This window comes from Diceros bicornis, chromosome 26 (assembly GCF_020826845.1).
Source record: "Diceros bicornis minor isolate mBicDic1 chromosome 26, mDicBic1.mat.cur, whole genome shotgun sequence".
In the NCBI taxonomy this organism is placed as follows: domain Eukaryota; kingdom Metazoa; phylum Chordata; class Mammalia; order Perissodactyla; family Rhinocerotidae; genus Diceros; species Diceros bicornis.
The window spans coordinates 22,371,820-22,391,306 of NC_080765.1; the positions used below are offsets into that span (position 1 = coordinate 22,371,820).

Below are 19,487 nucleotides of genomic sequence, written 5' to 3' on the forward strand. Positions count from 1 at the left end.
CAATTGCTCTGAATCAAAATATGGCTAATTATTCAGACATGGGGCAAATGTATTGTTGACACACAGTGTTTAGGGAGCCCTAACTTTCTTTCTCCCTGATTCTCTTCACTCTGCCTGTTCTTTCGGTGCCAGGGGCTGTTAATTTGCTCTCAATATGTTTCCAGAATTAAATTTTGAATTATTTGCTCCTTTTTCCTTAGCATAAGTAATTGAAAATCCATTGCACAGTAGCATGAATTTATACAGTACACTGAAACTTTGAGTTTTGAGCAAGCTGGGAAATTCTCTTCAGTTTTCCTGAAGAATGTTGAACCAAGATGCTTTGAAGAAGTAAATTACTATTGCTGTTGAATGTGACCTGGAAGGAACTGAGGAACAGTAGAACTGGAGATACAGGGTATTGAATTTTTTTTCAAATTCTTTTGTTAGGCATCTGAAGAAGCCTCCCTGAGGGCATTGGAAAGTCTGATGACAGAGTTCTTCCACGACTGTACAACCAATGAAAGAAAACGTGAGATAGGTAAGTGAAGTGTTAAGTTGTAAAGAGTCATCCATCATCTATAACAAAAGGCCCCAGTGGAGAGGAAGGAGTTGGTAGCCTTGGCTGGTCAAGCCTGCACGTTTGCCCTGGTTCTGCTGGTTGGTGCTGGTGAGGTCTGCAAATCTAGCTGCAAGGGCTGTAGTCCATGGAGCCCACTGTAATCCTTTGGTAATTTTCTTTCCTTTGGTAAGTGTGGAAAACTCCTCCCTCTGCTTTGTTCTTAATTTTAGCAGTGTTGAACTTTGTGAGACGTCTGTGACTATTAATTTAAAAAAGTTTTGATGAATCAAGGCTTCAAACAACAGAGAGATATAAGTATAATCACTTCAGGTCTTCTGGGAACCTCAGCACCTTCTAGAACCTCTTTTTGAATTTTATATTCATTGATATGGACAATATTCATTAAAGCGTACTGTAAACTAGGAAATGTATTCCGGGGTCAGATCTCTGTCTCGGGGATATGCTGCACTGTGGTCCTAGAGTGATCTTTTTTTCCTCTCACTCCTCATTTGTCCCCTGGACTTGAAAATGAAAAATGTTTTTCTCTATCCAAACCTAAAGGCTTTTTCCTTGGATGTCTGTACTGATCTTACATTCGTTGCTTTCACCTCCTTGGAGGTCTTTTTCGGTGTCTCCAGGACTCTGGAGCCCCGTTTCTCTGCCATACTTGGCTCCTCTAAGTGTTGCCCAGTTAAGTTGTATGACCTTTGGTCCAAAACTTGATTGGGGTTCGGATTTCCAGGTGGCTGGTAGACCTTTGGCTACAGCCCATTTTCCCGTGCATCCTCTGAACATCACATCATCTTCTGGCAGATGCTAACTTCTTATTGCTTTTAATTTTAAACTTGGTGGTCTCTTTTGGGCCTGCCCCGGACATGCCTTTTTTTCCTGAGGGAGTGTGCTGTAGAGGACCAGAGCATTTATAAACAAGGAATTGCTGACAGAAGCTGAGCTCAGTAGATGATCAGGCAGCTGGCTTAGAGGATCCGCTCTGCTTGCTTCCCTAGGTTCTCTCTTATTACTCAGTTGGGCTGACCCTCTTCCTGCCCCCAGAGTGATCCCCCTGTCACTTTTATGCTACCAAAGTACCTTATACTTATAGTGAAAGTATCACTGGTGATTCTTAGCAAAGGAGGTGAAAGACCTTTCCTTTATATCAATTTACTATATTCCAACACTAGATTCTCTAAGTCCTGTTTGTAGCTTATAATTGAGATGCTTTTGGTTTTTCTCTCAATTTTGTGTTTGCAAAGGAAATATTGCTCACCTTCAGCATTCATAAATTAAAAGTGGAACCTTCTGAGCATGTTCGTATTCTAATCTGACTTTGGAATAGCTTTAAATAACCAGATGGTACAAATGTCTAATTTAAATGCAGGCGAAGGGGAATCCGGGGGTTTGGTTCTATACAGTGGGTACGTCTTAGTTCAGTTCTCTTTGTACCTAGACTTAATAGGTTTATTCCAGTATGTGGGCTGCAGCCACTTCTTGCTTCTTTTTTGGTGTCTTAGGGTAAACTAAAGGCTTTCCTAGCTGGGTGACAAGAGAGCAGGGAGACCTTTTATTATAGTGGCTCCACCCACCCTCCACCAAAGGTATATTATTAGTGCTCTAGAGCTGAAGCTGTTAGGGAACCTCAGGAGACAGTTGGTCGTTTTAACGGTGGAGGTAGCTGAAGCATCAGAGAGGAGAAATGGTTCACTTGGGATCAGACTCAGTGAGTTAGTGGCAAACTCTAAAACAGACCCCAAAGTTTGTCATTTCCAGCCAGAGCTCATTCTCTCCTGTTTGACTTCACCTCTGGGATTCATAGATACTTTTACTTAATTATAAGAATAGGACACGTGCTTCATTTTATGGAATTTTTAATGAAACTGCCTTGGTGCGTTTAGCCTAAGTTGTAGGGTGCTAGCAGAGTAGTGACTTTAGGATTAGAATGGCCTGCTGTGCTTCCTGCTTTTCCAAGGGCTTCCTAGAATCTCTCAGGGTTGTTGCCTTTGTATTTTTACCCTTTTTGTGTTATATTTCATAACCAGTGCAGCAGGTCAGGGTGACCGAGGGACAGCATGTCCAGAACCATGGTGACAGACTCTGAGAGCTTGCTTTCTATGGTTCTGGCTGATGCTACCAGCCGCCTAAGGAGGAGGAAAAGCATTTCTAACTGATTTGATGTGGACAGGGTTGCTCTTGGCAACTCCCGTGATTGCTATTCTTATTTACAGACTTTTTTGGATGGTATTTTAAAATAAAACCAACCCAAATGAAGAGAATTAGCCATCTTGAATTCTCTTGCGTTTTTCCTATCCTCTATTTGTAAGGTTAGTCCTAATCTTTTCTTTGCCTACTTCTCTAGCCATCATTTTGTGTGTGTGTTAACAATGTGAATGAGTGGTGAGAAGATCTGTATAGCTGGTACCCCAGAGGAAACAAATTAACAATTAGCCATCATTTATAAGGTGAGATGATACTCTTATAACTGTCTCTCCACACATTAGGTTAAGTAAGGTTAAGTAAGAACTTCACCTTCTCTACCTAAAAGAGTGTCCATACAAGCTTACTGGTTTTTAGATGGCTGAATACACTGCCAGTGTTCATGGTCACCTCAGAGTCAGAAAAATGTTGTATGCTCTGTCCTTTCTATCTTTTTTTTTTTTTTTTTTTGTGAGGACGATCCAGCCTTGAGCTAACATCCATGCCAATCCTTCTCTTTTTGCTGAGGAAGACTGGCCCTGAGCTAACATCTATTGCCAATCTTCCCCCTTTTTTTTTTGCCCCCAAAGCCCCAGTAGATAGTTGTATGTCATAGTTGTCATAGTTGCACATCCTTCTAGTTGCTGTATGTGGGATGCTGCCTCAGCGTGGCTTGACAAGCGGTACGTCGGTGCGCGCCCGGGATCCGAACCCAGGCCGCCGGTAGCGGAGCCCATGCATTCAACTGCTAAGCCACAGGGCTGGCTCCTGTCCTTTCTATCTTGAAGAATCAGCTGGATTTTATGGTTGGTTTTGACATCATTTACATTATATAGAGAGAGGCGTGTTTAAAAAAATAATAAGACAGCTCTGCCTTGTATTAATTTCATGTATTTTCATATTCTTCTTTTGTTGCTATTTAACTTTTCCAGAGGAGCTTCTTAATAACTTTGCCCAGCAAATAGGAGCCTGGAGATTTTGCCTGTATTTTCTCTCCAGCACTAGGAATGACTATGTAATGATGTACAGTTTAACGGTTTTTGAGGTAAGTTGTCAGATAATTTTATACTGTTTTGAAAAGTATTTTGTAGTCACATTGCCGTGTCATTGGCACTAGACTTTAGCTTTGATATACGGATGGCTGGGAAGCGGTGGTTACTCAGCTCAGGGACTTCTGCCCACATACTGCCTTTTATCAAAATATCTGATGTTCTGGGGCACCTTTCCGTCTTTGACACCAGAAAGGTAAGATGGGGTTAGGTAGATAGGTCGTTTGTGGTAACATGTGAACTTTTCCTTCCATGTTATCATTTAAGAGAGAAAGGATTAAAGAAAAATAGTTTGGGAGGAGGGATGATACTCAAATACCATCATCTCAGCCACAAAAATTTTCATTTATGTCAACTCTCTTCCAATCTTTGTCTTCCTATGCACATCTTTTTTTTTTTTAACCTAATTATAATCATGTTGCTTATGCCCTTTTGTATTCTGCTTTTCCCCCATTTACCTTTCTGTTATATTCCTGTGAGTGGTTTTACCACTGTTCACCAAGCCATTCTACTATTTATTTGTTTGTTTGTTTATTTATTTATTTATTTATTTTTCCCCCAAAGCCCCAGTGGATAGTTGTATGTCATAGCTGCACATCCTTCTAGTTGCTGTATGTGGGACGCGGCCTCAGCATGGCCGGAGAAGCGGTGTGTCGGTGCGCGCCTGGGATCCGAACCCGGGCCGCCAGCAGCGGAGCACACACACTTAACCGCTAAGCCACGGGGCCGGCCCAGAATGAGATTTTTGTATCAAAGGATTTGAATATTTTTATTGCTCTTATTGCCAAATTGCCCTAAACCTTTGTTTAAAAGCAGGGTTTCTTGTTTATTGAGGTGATATAGCCAACCACTGGATGAAAACCAGTGATTTTTGTGTATGGATTGTTAACTTAAAGATGTATATTTGTTTTTTAGAATCTGATCAATAAAATGTGGCTTGGGGTCCCATCTCAGGATAAGATGGAAATCCGTAGCTGCCTGCCCAAACTCCTTTTGGCTCACCACAAAACCTTACCGTACTTTATCCGGAACAAGCTCTGCAAAGTTATTGTTGATATTGGCCGTCAAGATTGGCCCATGTTCTACCATGACTTTTTTACTAACATTTTACAGGTAAGGATATACCTAAGGAAACTTTATCTTGTAAATTGTTTGTTTGTAGAAGTGATTATTTTCTCGTCTTGAAAAGGAGTTTTAAGATTAGCATTTTGGCACTGTAGTAGTGAGGTCGCTGTAGGATAGATGATCTCATTCACTTAACTTTGTGTTCTTGATCCATGTTGTGCCTTTGTGCAGTGGAGAAGCAGGGGAAACCCAATCGCTGTTTGACCTCTAGTGAAATCTTGTTCAGCAAATATTTGAAAGCCAGTCAGGTACTGCGCTAGGTGTTGGGGTACAAGGATGAGGCCTTCAATAGTTATAATTTAGTGGGGAGGTAGCTATGCAAACAATAATTATCCAACAATGTGGTAATTACTGTAGTGGAAGTGTATGCAGAGTGCAGTGGTGGCATAGCAATTAGACTCAAGGAGCTGAGGTATTTTCACCTGGTTGATGGATGAGACGTGAGGTGGTGGAGTGATAGAGTAAGAGGCTAGATTGATGGGCAGGGGCCAGACCAGGAAGGGCCTTGCTCTTGCAGAGGGGCTTCAGTGTTTAATTCATAGTCCTTCCTTGGGAGCTAATGAAAAGTTTGGAGAAGAGAGAAAAGATGGCCACAATTTTATGTTGGAATGACAACTCTAGCAACAGTGGAGTCTGGATTGCATAGGGGCAAGGCTAGGGTACAGGAGGCCAGTAAGGTTGCTGTTGGAGAAGTCTGAGCGAGATGAGGAGGACCTGAGCCAAGTAGAGGCCTGTGGTGGGTGGAGACGAGGCACTTACAAGGCGGAGTCCAGAGGCTGTGGTCAGTGACTGGGTGGAAGGGGTGAGGGAAAGGAATCAGAATGCCTTCTAGGTTTCTGACTCAAATAGCAGATTTTCCAGGCCAGGGAAAAAGGAAGAGGGAATTAATTTGGGTAGAAGATGGTGAATTCAGTTTGGCAGAAAATGCATTTAAGATTTATGTGTTCCTTCTGTGTCTATCTAGTGAGACATTAGGAAATGTGGATCTTGGATTCAGGATTTGGAAGTCGTCAGGGAATAGGTGGGACCTAAAAGCAAAGAGGGAGATGCTGTTGTTCATTTGAATCCTATGATAAAGTTGGAAACATTTTCATATTATTGAGATAGTCTTGGGTATGCAGGAGATAAGTATTATGCATGGTTTAGAGAACTAAAATTCTTTGAAAACTGCTTATAGTCTCAGTGACTGTAGGTTCAGGATTTTCCAGAACAATACCATTTTCTAACGTTCTGCCTGTTGTCCCTACAAACCATTTGAATGATGTGGCAATTAAAAATTCAGCATCCATATTGCTTCTCTCAGATCGCCTCTCAAAGTTGCACCAAAATTCTTCATTCAATTTTCTTTTGTATAGTGATTCATTTATATGGAGATTTATTGGATTGATATTATAAAGGAGCTGCATGCATTTATTCAGTAAACTGTTGAATACCAGCCGTGTGCTAAGTGAACATGTGGTGAGGCAATAGTAATGAACAAACACAACGTCCCTACCTTCATGGAGCTTATGATCTCAACGGGAGGCATCGGTCAACAATAAGCGAATAAATACTTTCAGGTCGTTATAAGTATTATGAAGAAAACTAAATCAGGGTAAGGAGGAGGAGACTATATCAAGGGGTATTATAGATGGGATGATCATGGAAGGGTTTTTTGAGGAGCAGACATTTGAGCTGAAACCTGAGCGGACGTGATGGAATGAATCACGTGGGTATCTGTGGGAACAGTGTTTTAGGCAGAGGAAATAGCAAGCGCAAAGAACCTGAGGAATGACAAGGAGGCCAGTGAGCCTGGAGTGGTAGGATGTGAGGCGAGAGGTTTTCCTGGCTCTCTTTGATATGCTTGCCTTCACTCCAAGTTGAGGACAGTCGTGGTTCCTTGGTGTGGCTCTCTAAGAGGGAGCCAGGAAGCCCGTTGGAGATGGAAAAGACCAGGAAGGTTGGGGGTCTAAGTGAATTCATTCTTGGGTTGGTTAGTGGCATGACCTGTGGGAAGGAGCAGTGAATGTGAGCCAGAGAGCCACAGTCCTGCCGGTAGCAGGTGAGGAGGAGCCGTGCTTTCACACAGCTGGGATCAGTTCCTGTGATGAAGACAACATTTCCTGTCTACCCTTGAAGTACAATTAATGATAACAAATGAGAATATGGAAGAGCGTTTTTAAGAGACGTGCTCATGGAGATTTAAAAAGCGTACTTGTTTTCCTCTGTTCTCCACCACTTCCCTCTTTCCCTCCCTTTAAAAATCACTCCTTTGTCCACATGCAGTCTTCGTGGCTTTGAAACACCCCATAGTAGAAAGACCGCTGGACTAGGAGGCAGCGGGTTTGGGGTTTGCGTCCATTTTTTTTTTTTTTTGTGAGGAAGATCGGCCCTGAGCTAACGTCTGCCAATCCTCCTCTTTTTTTATTTTTTTTGCTGAGGAAAACTGGCCCTGGGCTAACATCCGTGCCCATCTTCCTACACTTTATATGGGACGCCACCACAACATGGCTTGACAAGTGGTGCATCAGTGGGCGCCTGGGATCCGAACTGGCGAACTCCGGGCCGCCGCAGCGGAGCGCGTGCACTTAACTGCTTGCGCCACCAGGCTGGCCCCTCTGCGTCCATTTTTGTCACAAATCATCTTTGATTTTAGCAACTCCTGTCCCTTATCTGAGCCTCCATTTCCTTCTTTGTAAAATGAGAGGATTGGACTAAGAGATCTTTAAGATCCTTTCCAATTGTATTATTCTCTGCTTCTTATTTATCCGTGAGAACCAGTCAGTGGCATGAAAGCCATGTCAAGAATGGTTGGTGCTCAACTCCTGACATTTCTCATAATGATAAAGTAATCCTTTTTCTTCAGGTGTTGGTAAACAAGACCAGACCGGTTCTGGAATCAACTTCACCATCATATGATCCTTTGATTAAACTATCTAAAGGTTTTTTTTGGCTCAGTTCCATCATGGTCTGCTTGCAGTCTGAGGTGCATAGTTTTTTTTTTTTTTTTTTTTTAACTCTGTGACAGTTGGCTGAGGCATTTATGCAATTTATGCCATAATTGTGGCAACCACCATACCAGGCGGAGAGGAGTTGATTCAGGGTAGTTATGTATGTTGGTTATACCCTTTCTGGGCCACTAGAGAAGGAAGTAGTTGAAGTCGAAACTGACCCCTCTTCTCCCTACCTCCCCCCACACATGCATTAGCACACACATCACACCTGTCGAGAGTCTCTTCTTCAGGTTCCTGATATCTGCTGAGCTCGACCTGGGGTCACATTGTTCTGGGGCCAGATAATTAAGGGACAAGCAGCATAGGAAAGAATTGCTGTTTCTTCTCTGATTGGGTGGTGTAATAAAAATTGTTAAGCCTTTTTAGAAGTTGACACTAGGAACCTGAACTTGATCTTCAACCTAAAGGTGCTTATTCTGTTAAAATAAATTGCAGAGATTGCCTAAGTTATGAGCTTAAATTATATATGTGAAGATGGTAAAGGGAAACACTATTTTAATAAAAAAGCTTTCTGGATACAAAGCTAGTAAGAAAAATTACACGTTTTATCAGGCTGTTCCTTCAAGTAAAGAATAACTTTGATTTTCAGCTGGCTTCTTGCCCAACCTTCTCCCCTTCTTCCAAATGATGAGAGAAAAGAGGGCTTTAAGATACGTTGTCTATGTTGTAGGAATTTTTTATTTCCGGGGAGCACAGAAGTATTTCATATCTACAGGAAAGTGTATTGCCAAATGAAATATTTGGTAATATGAGTCATTCCTAGCTGAGAGAGTAAGAATGAGGGCTTCAGGGGAAAATAGAGACAAAAGAGGTAGACGAGAAAGACGTGAAAGGGGGGAAGTAATGGATATTTTAAAAAATACAGATTGATAACCCAAAGCTCTCCAGATGGAAAGAGATGCTTATGAAGGGTCAGTTCTACTTTATTATATAAAAGAAAAATTGTTAGAGGAAGGATTTCCTGTTTTTCACCTACTGTATGATCAGAATTTAAGTCGGTGTTAGAAATAGTCCAAACTTACAGAAAATGAAGAGAAAAATTATGGAGGATATACTTGAAGTTTTAGCACTCAAGAGAACTGATTTAATAGCATTTTTAACACGCCATTACTTGCTGCTGGTTTTCCATATGCTGCTTCTGAGGGCAGTTGAATTTATTGGAAGTTCCCATTATCAAGTACTTTTCTACTCTTTGGGGATGAGCCTTTCCTTGGTGTGCAATGAGAAAGTGCCCTGTATTTCTTGAAGTAGAGAATATATGTTCTATCTGGGTGCAGTTCCTGGTGTCATCCTCTTCCTTAAGGCTTATATTTTGTAGATTGAGTAAATAAAAAACTTATTTGTATCAGGGAATGAACTACATTTTTTTTTTTTTTTTTTTTTTTTTGGTGAGTACGATTGGCCCTGAGCTAACATCTGTTGCCAATATTCCTCTTTTTTTTGCTTAAGGAAGCTTGTTGCTGAGCTAACATCTGTGCCCGTCCTCCTCTATTTTTTTGTACTGGGGACGCCGCCACAGCATGGGTTGATGCGTGGTGTGTAGGTCTGCACCCAGGATCCAAACCTGTGAATCCTGGGACGCCAAAGCTGAGCTTGTGAACTTAACCACTACACCACTGGGCCGGCCACTGGGAATGAACTACATTTAAAGTTAATTATGATTAAAGAAAATGATCAAGTGTTCCTTAACTTGTTTGCTCTTTTATAGATGGTAGCATGTAACTCAACAGAGAATTTTAGTGGCAACTTGCTTACTTTTACCATTTCTGGAAACTAAAAAATAAATGTAATAATAATGCTTTTAATTTTGTGAAATTGATTAGAAAGTTATAGGTAGTGTTATGCTGTTGAAAGTGTACCTTTTTTCCTGTCTCTTGTTTAAGGAAACTTTCCTGTGGTATAGTGGATATTGCAGGTGATAGAAAAAGTAACTTAATTTGCCACATGTTTAATCTTGAACTTTTATGAAGCAGGCAAAGCTTAGAACTGTAAAGTTAATTTAACACCTGAATGTTGAAAAGATACCACAAATTAGTTTACACATATCTTTTTATTTTTTATTTTATTTTTTTGTGAGGAAGATCAGCCCTGAGCTAACATCTGCCAGTCCTCCTCTTTTTGCTGAGAAAGACTGGCCCTGAGCTAACATCCGTGCCGATCTTCCTCCACTTTATGTGGGACACTGCCACAGCGTGGCCTGACAAGTGGTGCGTCGGCGCACGCCCGGGATCCGAATCCGGGCCGCCAGCAGTGGAGTGCACGCACTTAACCGCTACGCCACATGGCCGGCCCCAGTTTACACATATTTTAATCACTAATATATTAACCTGGGCAAAGTAACCAAGGCTCTGTTGGTAATCTGTAATGTATAAAAATTGTCATGTTAGGTGTAAAAGAGCATTGTTTTCTTCTTGTTTTTAAGTTGATGGTATTAGGGTTTTGTCTTTTTTTTGAGGAATATTGGCCCTGTGCTAATATCTGTTGCCCATCTTCCTCCTTTTTTTTCTTTTTTCTCTCCAAAGTCCCAGGACATAGTTGTGTATCATAGTTGTAGAGTTGTATCTCTTCTGTATGGTATGCCGCCTCAGCATGGCCTGGTGAGCAGGAGTAGGTCCATGCCCAGGATCTGAACCGACGAATCCTGGCCCGCCAAAGCGGAATGTGTGGACTTAACTGCTGTGCCATCGAGCCAGTCCCTAGAGTTTTGTCTTTAAAATAAGATGAGAATATATTTTGAATGGTTAAAAAAGGTACACAGATATACCCTGTCATTTTTCTAAAGCATTGATTTATGTAGCCTGTTGATGTAAGATTAAATACACAGAGGTACTTTGTGGGTTCAATGTTACTTAGTCCTCTTTGTACCTTAATTAGCCAGACGCTCTGCTCAGAACTTACTTTTTTCTGGCAGTTGATCCAGTCCCCTGTGACAACCCCCCTCGGGCTGATCATGTTGAAGACAACTTCAGAAGAACTGGCTTGTCCCCGCGAGGACCTCAGTGTGGCTCGGAAGGAGGAGTTGCGGAAGCTGCTGCTGGACCAGGTGCAGACAGTGCTTGGGTTACTGACAGGTGAGCAGTTGGGTGGTGCTGAAAGACAGGGGCCTGCCTGCCAACGCCCAGAGCTCGGGCCCTGGCACTCAAAATTTTTGAGTAGTTGTTTTAGCTTTTAGTGAGACTGAGCATAAAAACAGAAGAATGTGTGCTGTATTCCCAGCACCTAGCCCATTGTCTAGCACGTGGTTCGACCTCAAAAAATGTTTGTAATTTATTTTCCTGGTAGTATTTCGTTAGTTGGTCCTCACCATAACTGTGATTAATGAGGTACAGACCAGGTCATAGGAATGTGATCGAAATGCTGATTATTGCACTCGAAGTAAGGTGGGTGGCAAGCACCTTATTTAAAATAATTTGAATTTAAGATCAGGAGAAGTTGGAGGAGTAGGAAGATGTGAAAATTTCAAATTCTGCCTAGGAAAGTGACACAGGTGTGGAATCAGCGCCCTGTGCGCCAGGTTTTAGTTGTATGTAGCACTTTCTTCGTCATCTTGTCTGTTTTATTAGAGCCTCATGACAAAGTGAAGAGTAAGAATAAGCAGAAAGCAAGCCGCAGACGGAGACAGGAAGGGAGGAAGCGAGTGGAGCACCATGAGTCGTGAGAGCCGTTGATTGCTGCTTCCAGGGAGCCTGCTTGTTACGGGGCGCAGGTGCAGCGTCTGGCCACGAGGCCCTTGAGGACTGGGAGCCTAGGCCTGCTGCTTGAAGGAGTGCTGTAGCGCAAAGAAGTGTTTTTATCTCCGGCTTCTCTACTTAGATTTCTTCTTGGATGTCTAGGCACTTTTTGCTTTGTGTGTTACAGAAGCGTTTGGCAGGTAGTGGGCACTTAAAATTGGTTGTAAAAGGCTTGATCACAAGTAAGCTTGTCATTTGCCTCCCATCCTTCCCCAGATCCCTAGGGGGAAACTCAAACCTCAGAGCATTTGTTCATTCAAAGCACATTTATTGACACTCCCAACTAGATGTTAAATTTCTAGAGTTAGGGGTTGTATCTGATACCTCTATGTCCTGAGTGGACATCAAAAATTTTTAAATTGGGTTATAATTCATGTATCATAAGATCCACCGTTTTAAAGTGTAATAACTCAGTGGTTTTTTTTTTTTTTTTTTTTTAAAGATTTTATTTATTTATTTTTTCCCCCCAAAGCCCCAGTAGATAGTTGTGTGTCATAGCCGCACATCCCTCCAGTTGCTACATGTGGGACGCGGCCTCAGCATGGCCAGAGAAGCAGCGCGTCGGTGCGAGCCCGGGATCCGAACCCAGGTCGCCAGCAGTGGAGCGCACTCACTTAACCACTAAGCCACGGGGCCGGCCCCTCAGTGGTTTTTAATGTATTCACAAGGTTGTACATCTATCACACTATCTAATTCCAGAACATATTCATCACCCCTGGCAACCACTAGTGTACTCTCTGTCTCTGTGGATTTTCCTATTTGGACTTTTCATAAAAATGAAATCAGATAATATGTGACCTTTTGTGTCTGCCTTCTTTTACTTAGCATGCTGTTTTCAAGGTTTATCCATGTTGTAATATTAAAGATTTTGAGAACAAAATATTTTCAGAAGCTTTTATGATCACCTTACATGCCACGTTCTGTAAGGGGATGCAAAGAGGAATAAAACACAGTCCCTGCCCTCTAGTAATGTATACTCTAGCAGGAGAGAAAGACAAACAGACAGTTAAAAAGCAGAGTGTTAAGAGTTATAGTAGAGGTATGTTTTATGTGCAGGCAGAACTGAGCAGGCAAGAAGGTGACAGCTGAGTGGAATTCTGAGGGACAGACAGGTAGCATTTAGTCTGGTGGAAAGGTCAACTTGGGATTGGAAGAGGAGAGCAGATCAGAGGTTGAGAAAGAGAAGGACACGTGTGGAAGGAACAGCAAGCAGTTCAGCATGATGAAGCCTTGTGTGTGGGGTGGGGGTGAGGCCAGATGGGGAGAACAGAGGCCAGATGCTGAGATTGTGTGGGAGGGTGCTGTTTCCTGGGTGAGGAATAGGAGGATCAGTGGCAGGTTTCTGAGAGAAGACAAATTGAGTTTGGAATATTCAAGTGGTATTGTCCAGGAAGCCGTTGGACGTACAGTTGAGAGGGATGTTCAGATACTGATGTTTGACCAAAAATATCAATAAATCATTTTTCTACATCTGATTTTCGTATGTTGGACTTTATTTCTCTCTTAAACTCAGTTTTCTCCTTTCTTGGTAGGCATCTTGGAGACTGTCTGGGACAAGCACAGTGTTACTGCTGCCACCCCACCACCATCCCCGACCTCAGGAGAAAGTGGTATGGTCTGCCCACCACACATGGTGTTCCTCATTTTGAATGCAGTTGGGGGTCTCAGCAGGGTAGCAATTGCTTTTCTATGCCCTATACTGATGCTGATTCTTCCTTAATCTATTTTCGGCCTTTCTGAGTAGCTAGCTTTCTTAGTTCCTCGTAAGTACTTGCACTTTCTAATATAATATTTTGAACAACATATTTTGTTTCTTTCTTGCCCATCAGGAAGATGGCACCTTTGATCTTCTGTCACCTACTTCCATCCCCTTCAGCTTATAACTGCTGTCCCTCCTGGTTTGTTTTTCCCTTTTTCTCAAATTTCATGGCTGTATTGCTCATGCTGAGGTTGGTATGAGCCTGTAGGCTTGATAGGTCTGCTTTGCAGTTATGCAGGGGTTGGGGTTGCAGGAGGTGGGTGGCAGCCTGAAGGAGGGGACGTGGGACTGTGGAGTGCTTTTTTCCCCACTGGGCTCAGGGAAAAGTCATGCTGCCCTGGACAGATTGGGAACCAGTGTGCAGCAATCAACGTTGACTTTACTTCAGTTCAGAATAATTTGATAAAGCATGGGCATACTTACAGTGGCCATTAAATAGTTTACTGGTGGCTAGTTATTTTCCACAGTTACATTAATATCTGTTTCAAAAGTGCAGACACCTAAAAATGGTTTCTTTCAAGGATGGATGGAAAGAGGAAATTGTGTCTGAGCAGGAACTTTTAGTTTCTGAATGCTTCTGTTTACACTAAATGATCACAAATGCTTTTCAAGTAGAGTACATCCTGTGAATTGGCACATATTTCTTCCCCTTTGTAAAGGTTGATGTGGCTAGTGAGAACTATTTCCACATCTTTCTCCTTTACCCCAAGGAAATGAGCTGTTGAAATCAGACATCTCTAAGCCCTAGCTTTTTCATGCAGCCTGTTAATATGTGGAAGTTGAAATTCTTGCAGAGTTACTGTAGAATTGAAAGTATATCATGGAGTTTTGAGGACTGCTCACAGTATACTAATTTATTCCAAATACATTTATCATACTTGGATTAAAAACTGTTAGAGAGTCACTTGTCATACTTCTTAGATTAAAACTATTACAGAGTTCTAGAATATATTAAAAGCCCACAGGAAATGGAACTTTATTTGTGCTTGGTGGCAAACCGTCATTTTGAAGGTGGATATTTGAAGTGACTTAGCAGATTTATGTTTTGTAATATTTGAATGATTAAAGAAGAAATTACAAATGATGCAGAGATTTGATTTTATGAGTGTACACCTTGGAGTCTCCTACAGTTTGGCTGATCTTAAAATTTGTCGTTTTATTTAAATAATAGTTTGCAAAGATTAGTTTTTTGAATTAGTTTTGTTTTTAGATAGTTGGATGCTAGCTTAGCATCCAGTTTAGGTTAGCAGCAGCAGTTTACTCCAGTAAAACTTGTTTTTCTGAGATCATTTTCCAGTACCAAAAGCTGTGTGTTTTAGTTGGCTTCGTTCAGGTACGTGTTCTGAGCTAACTCAATTTATGCTTTAATAGACTTATTTTCCTGGAGGCCAGGTTGGGGAATATCAGATAATACAGATCAAAAATATATGCTTGCTTCTTTTGTGTGTTGCCTAGGTTTTGTTTATGAGGTTAGGTGAAATAAAATATGAATTAACCTGACATTTCTGTATAAACAAAACCTAAAAATATGATGTGTACTTCTTGAGAATTACCTCTTAGACACTATTAAAATTTTTCGAAGTCTTGAATTTTAGTATTTGAGAAAAAGCAAAATAAATTGAGACTTTGAGGGGGCCTTGGGAGTTAAGTAAGTTTTTAAGCTGGTATACTTCCCCTTAAAAAAAAATTAGAATTGCGCATTCATTTGTTACACTTTTTTTGTCTTTATGACAGTTGCAGGTGAAGTCATCAGATCTTGCTCCATTATTTGGACAATGCCGATGATTTAATCAACATTTATTTTGATGCTTTTGCTCAACTGCCTTTGTGCACTTAAGACACCAACTTAAGCAGTAAAACTAAAAAGTTGTTTGGCTTTCTTGGCCATAAGCTTTTATGGAGTTTTATGGAGGAAATTCATTCTGACAAACCTTACGGCCTAGTGAGTAAACCACATAATTCCTGGACACAGGACGTCAGAGTCCCTGCCCAGCTCACCCTGCCCAGCCTGAGTCCCCGTGCAGCTCCCTGTCAGACTTAGCCCTGTGGGCTTTTGGCCTCTCTTTTCATACGCTTTCTTGTAACCTTGTTTTCTGTCTGATCACTTTCAAAGAGCAAAGCCCAAGGCCTAGTCCCTGCAACAACTACTCAGTCTGGATAGAGAAAAAGGTTTGAAGGGTGTGTGCGGTTTATTTCTCAGAATAGTTCCCCAAATTGTTGCCTTATCTCCTAAACTCACCTCACTAGACCAGAATCCTGTGAAGTAGATGATGGTTTTATCTCTGGTTTACAAACAAGGAAATGGGCTCATGGGGACTTGCCAGAGGTCACAGTGCCAGTTAGTGGTAGAACAGGATGTGAACCCATCATTCCAAGTCCGGGTGCACCGTCTTCGTCCTAAGTTTGCTTTCTTGGTCACTCTCACCTCACCACTTCTGCCTGCCTTCTGCTTCCCTTGGTTTAGAGTCCTGGCTCTGCCACTTATCTGTATTCCATCTCTGACTGTTGATGTCCTCGGCTGTAAGAGGAGAATAGCTGTCCTCTGAGGATTAAATGAGGGAAGATGTGGATGTGCCCTCTGCAGGCTGTGGCTGTTGCTTCCTTCTGCACTTGTGCAGCCTCAGCCCTCTTCCTGAGTTAGTTTCCTCTCATCCTCACTTCTTTTTGCTTGGACAAATGGGAACAAAAAGTTAACAAAATGGAATGATGGAAATATTGCAATTCTGAATTAGCTTTGATTGTTCTGCAATAAAAATTAAGGGACTATATTGTCCACATGGTATGCAGTTTCAAATATAGAGCTCTACGTTTACTGGTGAGGGAAAGTTTTTCAGAGTGAAAATATGTTAGAGAGCTCAAATTGATTGAGACCAATTTATACCTTCCTATTTTCCAAACTTTGCAAATTGCATATCTTTATGCACTTGCAAATCTTTTCATGCATTCTCTTATAAGCTACTCATAGAAAGGTGTGACTTGGGAGGGTCACTCACAGGTCCTCTGATCTCATTTTTTCCTCTTAAGGGCTCCTTGAATAGAGTTTCTCCCCATTTTACTGGACTGAGGCTAGAGTTAGATCAGTGCTTCTCAATTGGGGCAATTTTGCCCTGCAGGGGATATTTGGCAATGTGGAGAAACTTTTTGGTTAACATAACTGGAGGAGAAAGTACTATTGGCATCTGGCGAGTAGAGGCCAGGGATGCTGCTAAATATCCTATAATGCACAGAACAACAAAGAATTTTCCAGCCCCAAGTTTTGTCAATAGTGCTGAGGTTGTAAATGTAAAACTCAATAGAAAACATATGAAATTTCAATAATTAAAAAAAAAACGTGGAGGGAGTCTTCTCATGAAAGCCTGTTACAAGTGTTCTAGCTATGTCTGGGTTGCTTCCAAGTCAGTAGATGTACTGGAGTCATCTACACACCTCTTTGGGCATGGGTGCGTGTTGTTGCGAGAGCCTGGCCCAACTCAGGGAAGATGAAGTTGCTCACAGGTTTTATAATCAAGGTACCCTCTTACAGAAGTAGCTTGTTAAAGCTCTCTCAAGTTTGCACTGGAAATGCTGCGGCATGAAACAGAGTCTGTTCTGTAATGATTCCTTCCACTTGGATTAAAATACAATTTTTGAAAAACCTACTGAATAACCTACTAAAATACCTCAAAACATTTAAAGTTGAGTAAAAGCATTTTTATTGAGAAACAATGTTAAAAGATTCTTGTTTTGAGGGGAAAAACATCATAGATTAGGGGCCGGCCTGGTGACGTAGTGGTTAAGTTTGCACGCTCTGCTTCAGCGGCCTGGGGTTTGCAGGTGCGAATCCTGGGTGTGGACCTATGCACTGCTCATCAAGCCATGCTGAGGCAGCATCCCACATACAAAATAGAGGAAGGTGGGCATAGATGTTAGCTCAGGGGCAATATTCCACAGCAAAAAAAAAGGAAGATTGGCAACAGATGTTAGCTAAGAGCTAATCTTCCTCACCAAAAACAAACAAACAAACATAATAGATTATCCTTATCCACCTACACAGTTTTTGCCTTTGCATAGTCCTGTTCAGTCTTTGTCCTTGTGCTTGTATCTTTTTATAGTTGCGGTCATGGTGCGCACACACTATTCTACATACAACTTTACATCATACGTATTTTTCTATATTTGTACATTAGCTTTCTTGAAAACTGATCATTTTTCTTGGGTGTATAATCTTCCCAGTTGACCTGCCTTCTGGGAAGGAGCATAGGCTTTGGGGCCAGATCTGGGTTTCAGTTTCAAATCTACCTTTTACTAGCTGAGGAACATGGGGAAATGTCTAATCTATCTGCGTCTTAGTTATTCTAACAGTCTGTAAATGCAGATAATAATAATACCTACCTCAGAGCTTTGAGCATTAAATGAGAATATGTATGTAAAGTGCTTAGTGCAGCGCCAAGCAAATAATAATAGCACATCAAATGGTAGTTGTTCTTAACATCATTATTATTATTGAGATTTTGCTTTTTTCCCCCTTAGAAATCCCATTCTGGAAAAATTCTTCTAAGCTGAAGAATAGGGACAACTTTTTTTGTTATGTTTTTAAAGCCAAAATTTATTTCTATTTAAAAGTGTTCAAGAGACTTTAAAAAGGCCCAAGGGCCCAAAGATGTCCGGGTTTAATATAAGATCATACTGAGGTGGTATCTGTTCGTTCCTCCATTGCTAGAGCCTCAATTTGATCCTGGTTAATTGTACTCCCTGATAATTCTTCTAGTTGGGTAGGGATGATTTCCTCTGACTCCAGCATCTTTCATAAATGGCCCTCAGTCCATGAATAATGGAAAAGCAATACCAGAAACAATCACCATCATTGAAAGAGAGAAAGTTGTACAACTCTAGTGAAAAGCCACCACAGCAATTCCAAAAATCAAAATTATTAATCCAGTAACAACAAAATGAAATGTTTGCATTTCATCTTTGCATTTCTTTCATACTTCAACATCCTTCCTGCATTATTCTTTGAAACCATCTTCTCTGATTATCAGCTTGGGTAGCTGAGATCATGGTGAGCCTCATCTGATATCAAATGCAGCTCTTTCAGAACAGAAGCCAGCAAACACTCTTGAAGATAAGATGCAAGGGGACAACTTTTTAATCTTTTAACAATGGAAATTAAAGCCCTTATAATGAATCACAAAATCCTCATTGTAGTGGCTGAGGAGATTGAGGCTGAGAAAGGTTAACTAATTTGTTCATATTCATCCAACATTAGTATAAGGCAGCAGCTCTCAGTAGGTCTGGGGACCCCTGGGGGTCCCCCAAACCCTTTCGGGGCCCCAGAGGTCAAATATGTGTTCATAAAAATACTAAGACATTGTCATTTTTATTCTCATTCTCTCATGAGTATACTAAATAAAAAAGCTCATTCAGATTCCATATTGCAATTAACCTTTAAGAAATTACTACTCATCAAATTTTAATATGGAACTGAAGAATAGCTACAGTTATCTGAAAATGCCACTAAAATACTTCTTTCTTTTTTGATTGCATGTCTGTGTGAAGCTGAGTTTTCTTCATGTACTTCAACGAAAACGTATTGCAACAGGTTGAATGCAGAAGCAGATGAGAGAATCTAGCTATCTTTGAAGGCAGACATTAAAGAGATTTCCAAAAATGTAAAAATAGTGCTGCTCCTTTCTCTGGTTTTTAGGGGGCAAAATATAGTTTTTTCATTTAAAAAGACGTTCTTTATGCCAACATGTAATGGGTTTATTATTATTTTTAGATGAATTAAATATTTGAAAACTTCTCAGTTTTAATTTTTAATATGACAAATATCTATAGAAATAACCTGCATAAACAAAAGCTCTTTGGGCGCCCTCAATACAGGCATACCTTGTTTTATTGCGCTTCGCTTTATTGCACATCGCAGTTACTGGGTTTTTTTACACAACCCTCCACCAGCAAAAAGAGTACGACTTGCTGCAGGCTCAGGTGATGGTTAGCATTTTTTAGCAATAAAGTGTTTTTGAATTAAGGTATGTACATTGTTTTTTTAGACATAATGCTATTGCGTACTTAATAGACTACAGTATGGTGTAAACATAACTCTAATATGCACCGGGA

At 41.0% G+C, this 19,487-nt stretch overlaps 1 protein-coding gene across 8 annotated transcripts in view; it reads left to right on the forward strand.

The window, feature by feature from the left end:
• The window catches only part of XPO6 (exportin 6), a 112,710-nt gene that overhangs the window by 31,958 nt on the left and 61,265 nt on the right, over positions 1-19,487 (forward strand). For 5 of the 8 annotated variants that reach the window (XM_058569786.1, XM_058569792.1, XM_058569787.1 and 2 more), the window contains exons 2-6: positions 430-520; positions 3,664-3,776; positions 4,696-4,893; positions 10,810-10,969; positions 13,162-13,239. In XM_058569786.1, the coding sequence (XP_058425769.1) occupies positions 430-520; positions 3,664-3,776; positions 4,696-4,893; positions 10,810-10,969; positions 13,162-13,239 (640 nt within the window). Of the gene's footprint in view, positions 1-429; positions 521-2,763; positions 2,860-3,663; positions 3,777-4,695; positions 4,894-10,809; positions 10,970-13,161; positions 13,240-19,487 lie in introns of those variants that run through there. The other 3 variants (XM_058569793.1, XM_058569788.1, XM_058569794.1) reach the window with 3 other exon arrangements.